General features: G+C 38.1%; 2 protein-coding genes across 8 annotated transcripts; one reads left to right on the top strand and one right to left on the bottom strand.

The window, feature by feature from the left end:
* The first annotated feature begins 658 nt into the window (after positions 1-658).
* LOC137107650 (dicarboxylate carrier UCP2-like) lies at positions 659-7,230 on the top strand. 4 transcript variants are annotated; one of them, XR_010912074.1, is made up of 11 exons: positions 659-1,378; positions 1,628-1,832; positions 1,974-2,190; positions 2,269-2,472; positions 2,564-2,665; positions 2,765-2,945; positions 3,098-3,208; positions 4,736-4,830; positions 5,190-5,275; positions 5,375-5,526; positions 6,713-6,796. XR_010912074.1 is itself a non-coding variant. In XM_067491432.1 (11 exons), exons 2-10 carry the CDS (start codon positions 1,707-1,709, stop codon positions 5,444-5,446), a joined length of 1,194 nt encoding a protein of 397 aa, XP_067347533.1. In that variant the 5' UTR covers positions 659-1,378; positions 1,628-1,706; the 3' UTR covers positions 5,447-5,486; positions 6,713-6,800. The 4 variants fall into 4 exon arrangements, 3 of the variants coding, with proteins under 3 accessions (XP_067347533.1, XP_067347531.1, XP_067347532.1); XM_067491432.1 differs by having other exon boundaries at positions 5,375-5,486; positions 6,713-6,800; XM_067491430.1 differs by lacking the exon at positions 5,375-5,526 and having other exon boundaries at positions 5,190-5,313; positions 6,713-7,230.
* A 576-nt stretch (positions 7,231-7,806) lies between these two features.
* Positions 7,807-16,234, bottom strand: LOC137107653 (ras-related protein Rab-6A). Of its 4 annotated transcripts, none has more exons than XM_067491438.1 (9): positions 15,861-16,233; positions 15,251-15,399; positions 14,228-14,286; positions 14,054-14,107; positions 13,317-13,422; positions 12,900-13,011; positions 11,426-11,519; positions 10,604-10,670; positions 7,807-9,370 (listed from the first exon to the last, which is right to left on the bottom strand). In XM_067491438.1, exons 3-9 carry the CDS (start codon positions 14,255-14,257, stop codon positions 9,306-9,308), a joined length of 528 nt encoding a protein of 175 aa, XP_067347539.1. In that variant the 5' UTR covers positions 14,258-14,286; positions 15,251-15,399; positions 15,861-16,233; the 3' UTR covers positions 7,807-9,305. The 4 variants fall into 4 exon arrangements, with proteins under 4 accessions (XP_067347539.1, XP_067347538.1, XP_067347537.1 ...); XM_067491437.1 differs by having other exon boundaries at positions 15,251-15,396; XM_067491436.1 differs by lacking the exons at positions 11,426-11,519; positions 15,251-15,399 and adding an exon at positions 12,094-12,187 and having other exon boundaries at positions 15,861-16,234.
* Between the last annotated feature and the right edge of the window lie 462 nt (positions 16,235-16,696).

Here is a 16,696-nt window from a genome sequence, read left to right as displayed (position 1 = left end):
TTACTGGACAATTTGTAGAATGATGAATATAGTTTGTCTCCAAACATTTTTTTTTACTGTTTTACAGAATTTTACAGTAAACAAAACAAAAATAAGAAACAGAAAATGAGCAGTATGTGTCTTTACTATGTGCCTATGATTGTGCATGGGTAAATATTATACATTTTGTGACTTTAAATGTAAAACATAGCTTCAAAATGTTTGTTTTTCATGCAGTTATATTTTTTTATAACCCTGTTTCCAAATAACACAAGTAACAAGCAGCTACTGTTAGAATTTGAAAAGGTGGAAAAGGTGGACATATGTGTTCACAAGGGAAAGCAGCGGATAACAAATGGGAATCTCAGCAGGTGGTGCCCTGAATATAGACATGTGAAATGCGATAACTTCTGATAGAAATTAAGGTTTTTCTTTTGCATCAGGTTTCTCAATAATATATTTTTAGAGCGTCTTTGTTGGGCACGGAATATTGCCAGAATGACTACACTGGCCCTTTACCTCAAACTGCTGCCCTGTTTTTGACAGCCCTATCAAGAAAACTCCACAATGTTCAGATATCCTACAACACACAACATGCTTGGGAAATTTTGTCAAGGTTTTCAAGGTTCAGCATTTTTAATTAGTGCAGAAACAACAAGAGATGGAACACAATATTCTTACCAAAAAGCTATGGTGAGATGTTAACAAGCTGGTACATGTGGATGTAATTTGTTGGGTAATGTATTTTTTTGTACTTTCAGCATGACTCAGCATTTCCTCTGCAGGTCTTTGCTCTGTACATATAACACTATGTATAATGTTCTATATAGATAAGACTTGGTCTGAGGAGACTATGGTGAGGAAGCCTGATTGTGAGGTCAAGAACGCACAGGGACGGAGTATCTGTAAAAAGATTTCAAATCAGAAAAAGACAAGCACTACTGTAGGCTGTTCGTCATACAGGCAGCTTGTAACTGATCAGCATGCAGGAACAGATACAGCAGGGGTGGGTGGAGCCTCACAGAAACATGCCATGACATCATGTAACATGGTAGTATTTATAGAGGGGTCTCTCTACCCCACAATGCTCCACCCTGTCCATTCAACCAATTTATTTAGTTTTGTCACTTGAAGAGGCATTTTCTAGGGCATTTTAACCAAACAATTTAACATTTGGTGTTTAGATACCAGAATTATTGTTAATACTTATAATATCCAAAACTTAAAAAAAAAAAGCTTTTCCAGGATTTGGAGTATGAATTTAAGATTCATCGCTCTAGAAAATTATTCTATGGAAAAACAGGGAAACCAATTTATAGCTGGGACCAAGTTCAGCCAAAGGGACACTTTTAGGGAATCCGGATCTCTGATGTTTCTGCCCTTAACCGCTCCCGTAAAGGTAGGAAATTACAACAGAAGTTCAGACTGCAATGAGATGATGTGGAGTAAAATGACACTAGACTTGCACGTTTTTCTAGCAACCTTTCACTGTTATTTGAAAGAAAGAAAGTTGTTAAATGGGTTGCAATTCTTCTCTTGCCAGGTTTTGATTTTAATAAATTAATTTGCATTAACTTCACTTTGTGGAGGTATAATTTTGCATGAAACTCTTCATCATTTTTGTTTGTGATATGTTGTATCTTTACAGATTTGGGAGGAGCCCATTGTGTTGTCCACATTAACAAGCCAATATTAAATCCTTATACTGATCAAAATAACTCTGGATAATGGTTGGACTTGGACCTGCAGATGTTCCTCCGTCAGCAGCTGTTAAGTTTGTCGGAGCAGGAACTGCCGCCTGCATCGCTGACCTTCTCACCTTTCCCCTTGACACTGCCAAAGTGCGACTGCAGGTGAAAGATTGATACAAAAAGTAAAGTTTATTCCACATGAACACAGAGTGTTAGTAGTATTTATAGTATTTTTATAGAGGCTAAAACACAGTGCAGCTACTGTAGTTACCTGAACCTCTATTTACCTTTTATCTTGCACAGATCCAAGGGGAGGGTAAAGCAAAAGCTAGTGCAGGGAAAGGTTCTGCATTGAGATACCAAGGAGTATATGGCACCATCATCACCATGGTGCGGACAGAGGGGCCCAGGAGTCTATACAATGGACTGGTGGCAGGACTACAGAGGCAGATGAGCTTTGCCTCTGTCCGAATTGGCCTCTACGACTCTGTAAAACAGTTCTACACCAAATGCTCTGATCGTGAGTAAATGCATTGAAATTGTTGATCTAGTTGAGAGAATCCTGTACCAATCAGGCCTGACTCTCCCCTCTTCTCAGGTTCAGATATTGGGATCGGTACTCGGCTACTTGCAGGATGCACCACTGGTGCCATGGCGGTCGCTTTTGCCCAGCCCACAGATGTGGTGAAAGTTCGCTTTCAAGCACAGGCCAGGTCCTCTGCACATGCTAGATGCTACTGTAGCACTATTGATGCCTACAAAACTATTGCCAAAGAAGAAGGCATTCGTGGACTGTGGAAAGGTAGCTTAATAATAAGAATAAGTAAGCGCTTGAAGGTCATCCGTTCTCTTATGATGTAATTTCTATGTCCTTATATTATGCTATCTCACAGGTACAGCTCCAAACATTGCACGTAATGCAATTGTTAACTGCACAGAACTGGTGACATATGATTTCATCAAGGATACACTTCTTAAATCCACTCCCATGACAGGTAAAACAATGGCTACAGTCCAACATGATCTAAAGGGTGTGATATAAAACTGAGGTGTTTTTCTTCCTGGAGTGATTACTTTAGGCCTTCATCCCACAGACAATCTGCCCTGCCACCTTTTATCAGCCTTTGGTGCAGGGTTGTGCACAACAGTGATTGCATCTCCCGTTGATGTGATCAAGACAAGATATATGAACTCTGCTCCTGGCCAGTACAGCAGTGTCCTTGATTGTGCTGCTGCCATGATGAACAAAGAGGGACCCCTTGCCTTTTATAAGGGGTAAGCACTGACTGCATTGATTGAATGATTAATGAGGATATAAATAAACAATAATAGAGGAAGGTTAGGAGACCAGTATCTGTAAACAAAACAGCTATAAATACGAATGGATTGCAGTGGATCATGGTGCTTTCTGTTTCTTTGCGCTTTAGGTTTATGCCGTCCTTCTTACGTCTCGGCTCCTGGAATGTGGTGATGTTTGTAACATACGAGCAGCTGAAACGAGCCATGATGTCAGCAAATCACAACTGCACAACTATACTGTAATCAATGCTGTCTGTCAGAGGGTTGGTGGTGTAGTAGTGGTGCTGTTTATACATTCCTTATCTTTGTAAAATTGATTTGAACTCAAAATATCTGTAGATGTAACAACTGTATTTATACTGATGATGACAAAAGATGCAATTGCAATAATCATTAGCAGTAGTATGGCATTTGAAATCCAATCAATATTTAGGAGCTAAAGCTTGTTTGATGAGCTGCTTTTTCTCAGCTGAAAGCTTCTCCGGAAATTGGATGTCAAAAGTTATGATGAGATTTCCTCTCTGGGCAGGATCACGGGACAGTGGCATTCCCTCTCCAGTCACCATTTTTTTGTACGTAGGGCTTATAAGAAACAATTCAGAAACAGGAAAATAGTAACTAATGCGGATGATGCACACACTCAAAACAAATTCTTCTAAAAATGTTTCAGTTTAGATGTAATAGCTAATATAACTTCCTTTCCTTATGATGATATGTCATTCATTCATTTAGTTTTTGCAATATGTGACACTAAGGGCAAACTTATTTACAACATACAGTATTATACAGTAGTATTGCCCGAATAAAGAATAGCACTTACTGCACAATGTCATTGATAGGAATGCAGAGTAGCCTGCCATCTAGTGTCTCCACATCAACAGAGAAGCCACTTAAGGCCTGTGGAGAAAGGATGGTGCTTCAGTGTTTATTGTACTGAATCCAAATATTTAATCCTTAATGAAACTATGTGTACTGTATCATGGCTCACCATCTCCAGAGAAATCTGGGCCCTGTAGATCAGGTCATTGTGTTGTCTTACGAACAGAGGATGAACCTTCTGTCGCACTATAAATACAATATCTGCAGGAATTCTGTTTGGGCCCTAAAGGTAAAATACAGCAAAACAAATAAGATAATAAAGTTACAAAGTTTGTCATTGCAACTTGAAAGAGGTTGGCTAAGGCCAATTGTGGAAGTTGTGCAGAGTCAGTGAAACACCCCATAACCAATTTATTAAATGCATTTTGAGAATTTCCAAAAAAATACGTTTACTCATCCAGTAATATTAAACCCCAAGTTCTATGCAAACTAATAACTGCCTTATGATTCATTCCATACCATACTAAGCAATTACTCTTCTTTAACATGCTTTTGTGTATTTCCTATAATCCAACATCAATTTTAAAATATCTGCAAAACATTATAGAATAATATTTTACACGCAAACCTTTGAAAACCAGGAATATGTTTAATATTTTTAAATTCATAATTCACATACGGTTACTGTTTATTCCCTGTATATACTGTATGTCACTTGTATTGCAAACCAAAAGCCAAAACTCGGGACATAACACACATTCCAATGGGAAATTTTCCATTAGCCTCTACTGTTACTTTATTGAACTAATAAAATAACAGTAGAGGCTCACAACCAAAGCTTGTTTCTAAAACCTTGCTTTTAGCCTAAATAACTCATCCTAACCTGAGATGAAACAAGTGATACTATCCTCAACCATATCACAGTGTATCAGCTGTTTTTCTTACAGAAGCAGTTATTTGTCAGTAGAGGAATGGGAACAAGCACAACAACAAGAATTGAGTTCGGTTGTGTTCACTCTTCATATCAAATCACACTGGATGGGTGAGTCTTTAGTGACCAGTATAGTTGTCCTAAATCCCCATAGAAAATCTGTTTTGTTTTTTACCTGGTCTCCTTCTTTGGAAAAAATTACTTTTGTCCCTTCTTTCCATCCAGGTTTTACATCTATAGTCAGTATTTTGTCTTTTATACTGGATGTGTATCCATCCTCATTCATTACCTGTGAACAAATAATCCAAAGAAGAGAAATATTTTTTTCTTGTTGTTTGTTACATCTAAATAAGACTGTGTAAAGTATGTTGAGACAGCAGGCTCACAGGCTACCAAATGAATGAAAAGATCTCTACAATAGCTCTTACCCTGCGTGATATCTTAATCTTTTTTGTGCATCCATGGAACAGATCATCCAGGGACAAGTGAAGGTCTCTCTCTATTGGAGGATCTTGTGTTTTCACCACTCCTGGTTGAAGGCCACCAAATTGAAGTGGTATCTCATTTGTATAAAAGTCTGCCACAAAAGCAAAGGTGATGAGTGCAGGTGGTATTAAATCTATAAAAGCAAATTCATGCTTCTTTTTTGTTTCAGTTTTTCCCACCTGCAAATGGGTTGTCACCTCCGAAAAACCGTCTGAATGTTTTGTCTGGATTCCTATGGTAGACATATTTAGATGACCAAGCCCCACTGCTTCCAAACTCAGGTGGGATTCCACCCTTCAGGCCCTCTTCACCAAACTTGTCGTAGGTTGCCTTTTTTCGAGCTATCACAATGAAAACAGATAAACTGCCAGCCTGTAGCCTAATATTAACATATTGATAAAGCTAGAATGTAGATAATGTTCTAAAAGATCGATAATTTAGTAAAAACTAAGTATGTGCCAGAGGACTGTAGTGTAAGTTAGTCTATAGTTATTGTGCACATTTTGCTCAGATAAACGTTTAATATATATGAATCAAACAAGCTTTCCTTCCCTTGTTGCTGTTGAAGAAACCTAATTTTGAATATTAACCTCAACATTGCCAGGGTCCCCTACTTGTTACAAACCTAACGTTATCAGCTCTAGAACGAACTGGATTTGGCACTAACGATGCAGCACTTAACACACTAAGGCCTCCAGCTTCTTCCACTTACGGTCGCTTAAAACCTCGTAGGCTTCACCCAGCTGACTGAACTTCTCGGAGCTTCCAGGTTCTTTGTTGCTGTTCGGGTGAAACTTCAACGCGAGGCGTCGATATCTGGGGAGATGGAGGAAGTTATAATAATAAAGTCATCACATAACGGATGATATGAAACGTCTATGTGAAACTTTAGGTTCCACTTAAGGTGGGTTACTTACGCCCGTTTGATCTCTGCGTCTGTTGCATTTCTGTTTATTTCCAACGTCTGGTAATAATCGAAGCTCATTTTAGAGTTTAACGTTAGTGGTTAAATCTAACTTTTAAAAAAGCAACTATGGCTCAGTGCGTCAGCATTGACAATAATTAATAAACGATAATCTAGTTAGCCAAAAAAACAAAACAAAACAATGAGCTGAAGTTGTTTACAATTGTTTCTATGGTAACAGCTGTTTGGGGAACTCTCGCGGGACTTCAACCGGAACATTTCGTCTTGCATGGTGTTTGAGTTTATAGTTTATCGATTCGATGTCAATATATTCCAGTCTTTCCAAAGATTGTATCATTAACAAAGCATCAAGCTAAATGTATTTTGCAGTGAGGTAGTAATAATACATTTTAGAATGTATTATGAGTCTATATTAAATTGTCATAACAATAATGCGAAAGGATCACATCAACCATGTTCTGGAAACGTTTAACTATGAAAAGGATAATCCTAAAGATAATCCGATAATCCTATAACATTAATTTAATTAATTATAATTAATATTATGCAAATGGTTGTCTGTCTGTCTGTGTGTCTCTGTAGCCCTGAGAGAGACCTGTCCAGGATGTACCCCACCTCTAGGATATTCTCCAGGCCCCTCTCCCGATCCAAATATTATAAGCTGTGATAATTACATGGATAATTTATATTATCATCATTACTATAATTTGTTACATATTATACATATTATTAATAACACATTGAGCTAATTAGCTACTCTTTTAGAGATGCAGCTTTTCAATACAAAATCTAATCAACATTATCAATCAACTACCAATGAATATTGCAGATTTTAATGGCTGTTAAATTAAATATTAGCTCCACCTAGAAAACCGAGCTGATGTCTCCACAGTCCACACCAAGTCTTACTAAATGTTTTCTTTGCATTTCTTCCTGTACTTTTCACCTTTAAATGTTTGTTTACATTACAGAACATGAACTGTATCCACAATAAACATTTTGTCCTTTTCAAAGTTTGCATTTCTTCGGGGTGTAGCCCTAAACATTTTTTTTTTATATAACTACTAAATGGTCATGTTGTTAATAAAAAAAAAAAAACAAAAAAAAAACTTTTTAAACGAAATTGTCAGATATTTGGTTTGTCTTATAAAAGACAATCACATTAGGCAGTAATGGAGCGGCCAACTTACTTGATACTGTACATTTCCCATTATTTTTGCTAACTCCTATTAATGTGCATATTATCTGTGACTGACATTCAGTGAACCTTGGGCTTATAACTCCCCTAAATTAATAACTTGTACCACCCCGCACTCTAGCAGACATTTGTTTAATTGCAATGGCTGGATCCTACTTGGGTGTTTCAGTTGATGCAAAGGCACAGCAGGAAGCCATCATTACCATAGTGGCTTCTACTGTGACCTTCTTAAAATGGCAAGACTGTCTCCTGTGGCATAAGTCCATTCTTACTGGTGTGTTATTTTGGACCTGGCTCAGTACTGAGTTACTTAGTTCATAATATTCAGACCTTGCTGTTAATAGTGCAGTCACTAATGAGTTGATCTGTTCCTGTGGTTTGCAACGGTCTACAGAGATCACAGTACAGATATTAAAATGAGCATGCAAGTCACAGAATCAAAACTACAACTGTCAGTAAAACACTAATGAATTCTAGCAGCAGTGACAAGTGTGTTTTTAATTCTTTCATTCAAAACCATTCCAGACAGAAATGTTAACAAATACTATTGTATAGAAAACGGACTGTACTCCATAAGTTCACTCAAAAATTGCACATTATTATCAATATTATCAAATTGCCATTTATAAGCTGGTAGAGTGAACAGCACATGCTCTCTTCTGATTCTATTAAAGGTGGTTCAGATGGATGCATATTTTAATAGCGATTCAGGACTGAAATACTATCTGCTATAAAAAAGAAACGTGAATCCAACTGAAATAAATACTACATGTGATTGTGGATTAAAAATCACATGTAGAATAATCACTAACAAAAAGATCAATGTCAAAAATAAAAAAAAAGCAAACAGTCTTTAAAATGTTCTTAAAACATCATTGCAAACTTGGCTATATAAACCCAAAGCCATGGAAGCCCTATACAATTTAAATCCAAACAGGATATCCCTATTAGCTAATGTCCATGGTGGGTTTTATGATTATGACTTAATAAGAAAATTCTCATCAAACGCTTTCATCAAATGTTATTAATCTACAATTCCCGCAGTCTTTAGAAAAAAAAAAAAAAAGATATCCAAATAAGGTCATAGACAATGAAAGCAAAGGTAAAAAGAACCCATCTCTAGGGCAAGTACGTAGAAGAGAGAGCAAGGACGGTAATGTGGACTAGTGTAGTGACAGTAATGCTCCTGTAGTCTGTGTCATGCTTGTGTTAGTTTGTGACCATGGGATTGATGCCATGTGTCTATGGTTTGTGTGTGTGGACTTGCATGTTAAAAGAACAGTGAATCTACTGGTACAATCACCTCAAAGCACACTCAGTTTAAATATGCTGTTGGTGGCAACATCAAACTGCAGCTAAGTCGTGGGTGTACAGTTGTGAACAATATGAGGTTTCAAATAAAACTCTTATGTGTCATGTCAGTTTAAAAAGAGTCTGTTAATAGCACATATCCCAAGCAAGTTTTGGCCAATCAATGGTCACCAAACAACTATGTTAACTGGTGCACACACACAGACACAGGATGTGCTAATTATTAAGCTTAAAGCTATTGATAATTTTTTTTAAAGAATCTTCTCACTCTTGCACACATAACCTTATTTCAATGTCTAAAATACATCTATCTTCTTTCAATGTGGTTCTATATATCATCTTTACACACAAACTGAAGAGATGTGACTAGTTGCTTTACTGCCAACCATGTTAGACTGAAGAGAGACACCAGCAGCCCAGCAAATAGGGCTGAGCTCCAGTTGTAAATATGGTTATGTGTGTCACAGTACAAATATTCAATTTAAATTATTTATGACTTTAAGAGCACCCCAATGAGCAAGCAGGTTTCCTCAATGGCAAGGATAACAGTAGTGTTTTCTTTTAGGCTGGGAAACAGAAGAGTGTAGTAAAAGGTACATATACCGAAAAAAATTGGCTTGAGAAAAAAACAGTAAGGGAAATATTTAGCGATGACACAGGCTGCCATTAGCAAGAACAGCCTCCTTCACTTGCAGGTTGCTCTGGTGGCTTCTCAAGCTTAATGTCAATCACTGAAGGGTTTAGGAGTTAAGGAACATCAGTCTGAGGAAAATGCAACTCTAAAATATATACAATAAGTTGTCAGCCCTGAAACCAAAACAGGAAAGTGCTCTGCAGAACTAAGTGAACTGAAATAACACTTTAAAGTGTTATAGAATAGTTTTCATATATTACATGGGACATTTTTTTTTATAGTCAGAGTCATAAATAAATCTGTGAACCATGCTTCCAAACAATGGCAAAGATGTAGGAAGAATCTGATTTCCATGACTTTACAGTGTATGTAGACTCATTTGTTGATGATGTGACATCTTTCTTTGAGTAACCTGATTTACATAAGTGCATAGACACAGTGAGAAACAAACTAATTTAGAAGATTTGTTAGCATCTGTAAGTAAAGAATAGTGACTTAAATTATATTGTGGCCTTTATCAATGACAGGCTTATATGAAAAAACAAGCAGCAAAAAAAATAAAAATAAAACTCTGCTGCATCTGCTAAGCATTTCACAGCCAGCATTAAGGCATAACTTTGGTCATTTTCTAAATTAATTGTCAACAATCACCAAACAGATAATAAAACTAACTCACGTTTGGTTAGCTGTCAGCCTGTGCTCTGGATTCTCTTGTTTGTTGATGCCATAGACTTCTGTTGTCCAAAAACATTAAAAACACATCAGTCACCAGCAAGTGTTTCTTTATTATGGAAACCAAGACCTTTGTTCACACTCTTTATCTCTGTAATTACACCTTATAAATAGAAATATTTCCATTTTTCTCAATGAAGAAATGTGTCACTCAGGGGACAACATGTCTGGCTGATGTGTTTTGAATAGTTTTTTGACAATAATATAAGTTCATGACATCAAAAGGATGAGCGAATCCAGGCTGGAGGACGGAAACTAACCAAATGCGAGTTAGAGAACATTTATAGTTGACTTTAATAGCCGTACAGGGATTGTGAAAAATATGATTAATTTAGAAAATGCCCAAAGTTATACCTTAAAACATCTGACAATGAAACAAAGACTTCGGACCTTTGAGATTATAGCCAAGGAAATAGTGAGTTGATGAACAATCTGTCCCTTATAGGTAAAGTAAATCCAAAAGGACACATTGACAATGACAGCTGTCACAGTGCTGCACCCAATTTTACTTGTGGCAGCTGTCAAGATAAAGAGAGAACAAGGCCAGTTTCTGAGTCACTATTGTCATGTCAGACACTGTCATGTACACCAAGGATACTGTCCTCTCTACTCTTGTCCTGTGTAGTGTCCATGCCAGGCAGGGCAGCTGCAACACGTCGGAAAAGCTGTAGGGGAAAGACAAAAAAAAAAAAAAACAGATGCATTATTTCAGACCAGGAAATGCACTCACAGCATAACAAAAACACAAAAGTCAAGACTGTGCTGTGTATAGTCCCATGACCTGATCTACCCCCCCAAAAAACCCCAAAGAAGTCCACTGAAAGCTCAGAGGAAGACAAACAGAGCTGTTCCAAATCTAACATGAATTCATAAGAATGTGCTTGAGCAACAGCAAAGCCAATTTTCTGCAATGCAGATGTAGCTTGAGAGGTGGATGTAACTGGGCCTTACCAAGACCTTCTACTGATAGAGCTGAGAGGACTTTAGGTGACTGATTGGTTTATGATTTGTTTTTTTAAAGCGATGATGATGATGATGATGATGCTGCTTTATGCTCCTATCCTTCTAAATAGCATCACCGAGGGCTTGAGTTTATTCCATGCAGATTTCAAATCACCAAAAATACTGTTACTGTGCTAATCAGGGGCTTGGGAAGCATTGCTTTGCAAACTCTGCCCCACCTGTGATGATGTATAATCAAAGGTTGGCCAGTACACATCATTACTTCTAGCAGGTGGGAGAAAGGTTGCAACACAAATTGACACACCTCACTTATGAGCAGAGGAAGCCAATGTTTAAAGCACACCTTTATGCATGCATGCGTGTGTGAAATAGAAGCCAATCACAAGACAGCATGAGCACTATGAAGACACACACACACACACACACACACACACACAAAGAGGTGCACACGCTCTACCTGTTTGACATTGTAGCCTGTCTTTGCACTTGTTTCAATAAAAAGAACATTCATCTCTTTCGCTTTCTGTTCTCCCTCCTCTGTGGTTATCTGTCTGCAATGAGCCACAAGTCACAACACACAAACACCCACAGGGACACACACACACACACACACACACACACACACCACCACAGACGTCGACAAGACAGGGGGAGGGAAAAATACAGACTGTGATTATGTTGAAGTGGATTAATAAGTCGTGCTCCTTCCTGCTGCTCCTACTGCCACCCATGCTCGAGACCAAAAGTGGTCCAGTAGACACCAAGGCTATTCTGTGTGTTCGCTGACCTCCAAAATCAGGAGAGAAGGAGTTTTTGGAAAATAAATAAAGACTAAAAAAAAAGACTGATTTTGAAGGAATCTCTCTTAGCATATTTAACAATTACAGGGAACAACAAGGTATGAAAAGCCAGTGTTACACACACTTTATTTCTTCAAGTAAACAGTTATCAAATATGATTGCATTTGTGATTATGTGTTAAGTGAAAAAGTCTATTCAAGTGAAGTGTTTTTTTTTCCCCATCCAACTCCAACCATGTCTGATTTGGTAGATGACCTTTGGAGGTGGAGCCAAGGTAGCAGCATCTGCAGCAGGACTACAGAGCACGACTCACACACACCCTTACCTGCTTTACATTGTAGCCTGCTTTTGCACTAGTCTCAATAAACATTACATTTAGTTCTTTGGCTTTCCGCTCACCCTCTTCAATAGATACTTGCCTGTGGTAGATAAGGGGGGTTAAAAGGTGCACAACAAAAGACAAGAGACAGTCAATACACAGAAGAGTCTTACAGGTCAGTAATTATTACATATCACCATTGGCAACTATCACTTTGCACAGAGTTGCACAATGTGGAGTAAAACAAATTGACAGCATAAAAAAAGTCAATTCCAGCTTTGACACCCACAAAAGACAGATAACACATTCTGATCTAATTCTGCATGAGGAAAGAATGAGGAACTGGGTATTGAAGGGCCTGTGTTAACAATCAATTAGTGTGTTTACATCGACTTAAGTAACTAGGTTACAGTTGGCTCTCCCAGGAAAGCTGATTTCTTAACTGTCATAAAATGGAAAGCTTGTTTCAGATATCAGACTGGGGGATAGGGAAACCTGACTTCCCCAGGTAAATTTATCATGGAGAAAACAGATTTCTCTGCCATGCAATGCATAACCATATTTCTAATCAACTTTCTCTAAAAAGTTGATGTGCATTACAAAGAGTTTCGGATGAGAATAAACAGCTGAGTAAAAGGAAAAACAAAACAATGCCACCTCACTTGAAAACACAGTCTGTCAGTCTGTCTAAAGTCTGAGAGAAAAATTTAAGTAGCACAATTGACTCCATTAGTATGCTCCTAAGGGAGGCAGTCCGCTTTCACAGAGAGAGAAGGGATAAAGAAAAAAATAAAGGAGGGAGGAAAGGGTACCTTTTGTCTGCAAGGTCTGTCTTGTTTCCCACCAACATGATAATGACATCACTTCCTCTCTCCGTTCTCACATCATCAATCCATTTTGTGGTTTGCTGGAAGGAGTTAACATCTGAAAAAGAGACAAGTGACAAACATGAAGCAGAACATCAGTATTCAAGAAAAATTAAAAAACGGGCACATTTGTGACGGGAAGACTGAGGAGACAGGATTACAAGTTGCACACGTCTTCGAGTCTCATTAGGAATTAGACAATTTTTTAAAAATTAAACTAAATGTGCCTCACATTAGGCAACAACTATTTACCAACTATAGTTTGCAGTGAAGTGAAGTTGAACCCATTTGTTTCAAAACATCGAACAGTACACATAATAGAGCCAAATGTGGCACATTCAAAAAAAGAGGTAATCCTCCTACTTGTGATGTCATACACTACGACAGCCGCAGCAGAGTCTCTAATGTAACTTGGGATCAGACTACGAAATCGCTCTTGCCCTGCTGTGTCCCACAGCTGCAACCGAATCTGTGGGGTAGGAAGGGGAAGGGGATGGGTCGAGAAATAAACGGAGAGAAAAACAAAAAGGAAAAAAAAGATGAAGATAAAAATAAGAAAAACTTAGGTCAGAAAATGATGATACGTTATGGTGGCAAACAATTAAATGAAAGAAAACCGACAAACGGAGGACAAACAGAGGACATACAAAATGTAGTGTCTGCAGGTAGTGAATGACCACAAAGAGCAAGCTGTTTGGGTTGGGGAAATAAATACAAAATCACCCTTCACTTGTCATCAGCACTCCTCTCTTGATCAAGTAAGGGGTTAAATTTCAAAACAGGAAGGAGAAGAAAAGATGGAAGGGATGAAATGAGAGAAGGAAAATTTGTATTGAAGGTGGAAACCAACAGAAAAAGAAGAAAAGGGCCAGAGAGTACACCATCCAGCTCACACTGGGAGGGCAGTAGTACAAGTGTTATGTGTGTTCATTCTAAATATAAAATGTTAGAGAAAGAAAAAAAAAAAAAAGAAAAAATTACAATATCATGTGTTAGTATCTCATTGCTCCTTGGTTTTTACTTGCATCAAAACAATCAGTACAAAAACAAGAACAGTAAACAACAAAGAGGTCAATAAAAGTGATGGAAATAAAACTTACAGTTCTGTCTTCAAGGTACATGGTTTTTGACAGGAAATCTATTCCTATTGTGGCCTGAAAATAGATGAAAAAAACATTTAAATATTAATAGCCCTCTTCAGTCCTTAACCTTTGATTTTAGGAGAAGACAGGACAGAATTATGAATGGTGATTTAATCAGGAGGTCAGTCTCACTTGGTAAGTGTTGTCGAAGCTGTCGTACATGAACCTGGTGATCAGCGAAGTCTTTCCCACTTAAAAACAAAACAAAAAGTACTGTAAGTGAAATTTTTTGTCAGTTTGAAAATAATAAGTTCCCTTTCAATAACCTATATATTGTGTAGCTATCATGAGTTGTGACTTATGTTTGAAAATTGCGATTTAAAAAAAATTAATTACTCATTTAAAAAAAGTTAGAAAATTGTGAAAATGCTTTTTACAGATTTTCAGAGTCTGAAGGGACATCATCTAAACAAGAAATGAAATCCACAGAAGCCAGTCCAGCTTTGTCCCCAACTGTCTGAATGTGATAATAGCATGTTTTACAATTCCTGCTTCTCTCTGAAAGTTCTTCTTCAATACAAATAATTGTGCACCACGTTAATGATCTGAAAAGGTATGGACAAAAAGGCTGAGAGTGCCAATTGTTGAGAGAGGAGTAGGGTAGGGAACCAGCCTCCCCATTTCCAGAGACACTCGTGCTTGATTTGTTTAGCTAAACAGTGCTCCCCACTACTGCTCAAATTACAGTAGGTTATCAGTTACGCTGTGCACCAAGCGATGATGACATGGCCAAAGCCAGCACTGCTGTTTACAAGGCTTCCGGAAAGCACGGTCTGATAAGCAAGTCTGTTTTATTTTGACGGGAGTGGAGAGTCACATTACCGGACACAAAATCTGTAGAAAAGGGGAATATTTAGCTTTATCACACCACATTATTCTGTTTCCAATCCTGTTTTAAAATATCAATCAAATCAGCTGTATCTGTATCCGTGCCAACCTTAGAATGCAGACCAAATGCAGTTGGGTATACTGGAACAAATTTAGAATGCAAGAGTACTAATGGAAGAGATGTAGTTTGAATAAACAAATATCCCAGTGCTGAATGAAACCCCAAATTCATCCTACACAGTGTCCTTTGTGTTGGCCTGATAAACAAACCCCTGAAAGCAGTGGATGTGCTGTAATGGAATACTGTTTGTAATGTAAACCTCACACCTTATCCTTTTGGAAGTAGACTCTTCATTGTTAATCATGGGTCAATACTTGGCAACGTCCTCCACGTTTTCTTCACCAGTACAAAGTGCACACTGTGTTAAGTCAAGCTGGAAAAGGGGGGATTGTGCTGGGAGAGTCCAGGAATGCTACTGGGCAGGTTTGGAGACAAGGACACATCGCCTTTTTATGAAAGTCCCTTCGGGTTAGTTGGAATGATACAAAATAATTAAACAAGTGCTAGCCACTGTGTGTATAAACCATTGCATAATTGTTATTTGTAACTCTATAGCTTACTAGCTTCGCCCACCCCCGTTAATGGTGTGTTATCACTACTCACCACCCAAGTTTGCTAACAGCCAATTACAGCCAACAGTGTATTTCCACACACATAACTTTTAATTGCTCTAACCTGAAGTCTGCGTGGGCTAGAAGTTAGTAACGTTAACGAGGACTTACGGTGTCGCAATGCTACGACGTAACGCAGCTTATGTTAATACAGCTAGCTACGTTGTTAATGTTAACCACAGGTGCAATCCATGACAGACTAGTGTTAGCCACATCTCCTCCAAGAGCATATTTCATTTTCTACATCCAAAAGAGTCGAACTCACCACTTTGTTCTCCGAGAAAGACCAATTTAAATTTTCTCAAAGGATTTCCGAAGTCTCCGGCCGAAGACATGACTGTATGAAACAAGCCCTGACGGTACTTTTCGGGTGCTCCCCAGCTAGCCAGCTAATGCTAGCTAACCAGTTGTTGTCAGATAACGAAGTTCGGGATGCGTAACGTTTCGCCGGCTTACCAACCCTCTTTAAAGGGCCAGCTGGCAAAGTTTTGTGCTATAAAATGACTCCTTTAGGCTTCAAGACACTTTTGGATAACTATAACTAATGTCACTGCAGTTAGCCTTACAGACTTGTCTCTGACACGTCTAAATCACTAGCAGCTAACTTATCCACACTGGGCGACTTTGCTTCTTCTTCATTTACTATTTTACACTGCGCGGCATGTCAGACTCGTTGTTATGCTGCTCCCTACAGGCACAGAAGAGTATTCTTGTAGGCACAGTACAGAGTCGCAAGGGTTGAGCGCTATACGCTGCTACTGGCTAAAGTCTAGCTCAAACCCCACATATTCTAAGCCATTTATAACAATACCAATCTATCTATCTAGAAGTCAAAAATTAACTTGATATACGTGCATTCCCACCTGATCTCTAAGCAATACTAATGATGTATAATTCTTATAGGCTATGACAATTGTATACAACCAACACTTGGAATGACAAAATGCACACAAACACGGATAAGAAAAAATGTTCACTGACTGTTACGGCAGCATATAGGGCAGGAAGAAACTGCTGAAATGCATTTATGAATTAAAATACTTGGGATGATGTCAATGGATGGATTCAGGTGGATGCACGTTCACACCTGAACACGTGTTT

This window comes from Channa argus, chromosome 22 (genome assembly GCF_033026475.1).
Source record: "Channa argus isolate prfri chromosome 22, Channa argus male v1.0, whole genome shotgun sequence".
In the NCBI taxonomy this organism is placed as follows: Eukaryota; Metazoa; Chordata; class Actinopteri; order Anabantiformes; family Channidae; genus Channa; species Channa argus.
This window is presented reverse-complemented; position numbering and strand designations above follow the sequence as displayed.

Bases quoted from the DNA above. Each gene is read 5' to 3' on its own strand.
- LOC137107650 (XM_067491430.1), top strand. From the start codon at position 1,707: ATGGTTGGACTTGGACCTGCAGATGTTCCTCCGTCAGCAGCTGTTAAG. The intron at 1,833-1,973 runs GTGAAAGATTGA...TATCTTGCACAG, and splicing joins CTGCCAAAGTGCGACTGCAG to ATCCAAGGGGAGGGTAAAGC. The intron at 3,209-4,735 runs GTAATCAATGCT...TTTTTCTTACAG, and splicing joins CACAACTGCACAACTATACT to AAGCAGTTATTTGTCAGTAG.
- LOC137107653 (XM_067491436.1), bottom strand. From the start codon at position 15,930: ATGTCTTCGGCCGGAGACTTCGGAAATCCTTTGAGAAAATTTAAATTG. The intron at 13,423-14,053 runs GTAAGTTTTATT...CCTACCCCACAG, and splicing joins TGTACCTTGAAGACAGAACT to ATTCGGTTGCAGCTGTGGGA. The intron at 12,188-12,899 runs GTACCCTTTCCT...TATCTACCACAG, and splicing joins ACAGACCTTGCAGACAAAAG to GCAAGTATCTATTGAAGAGG.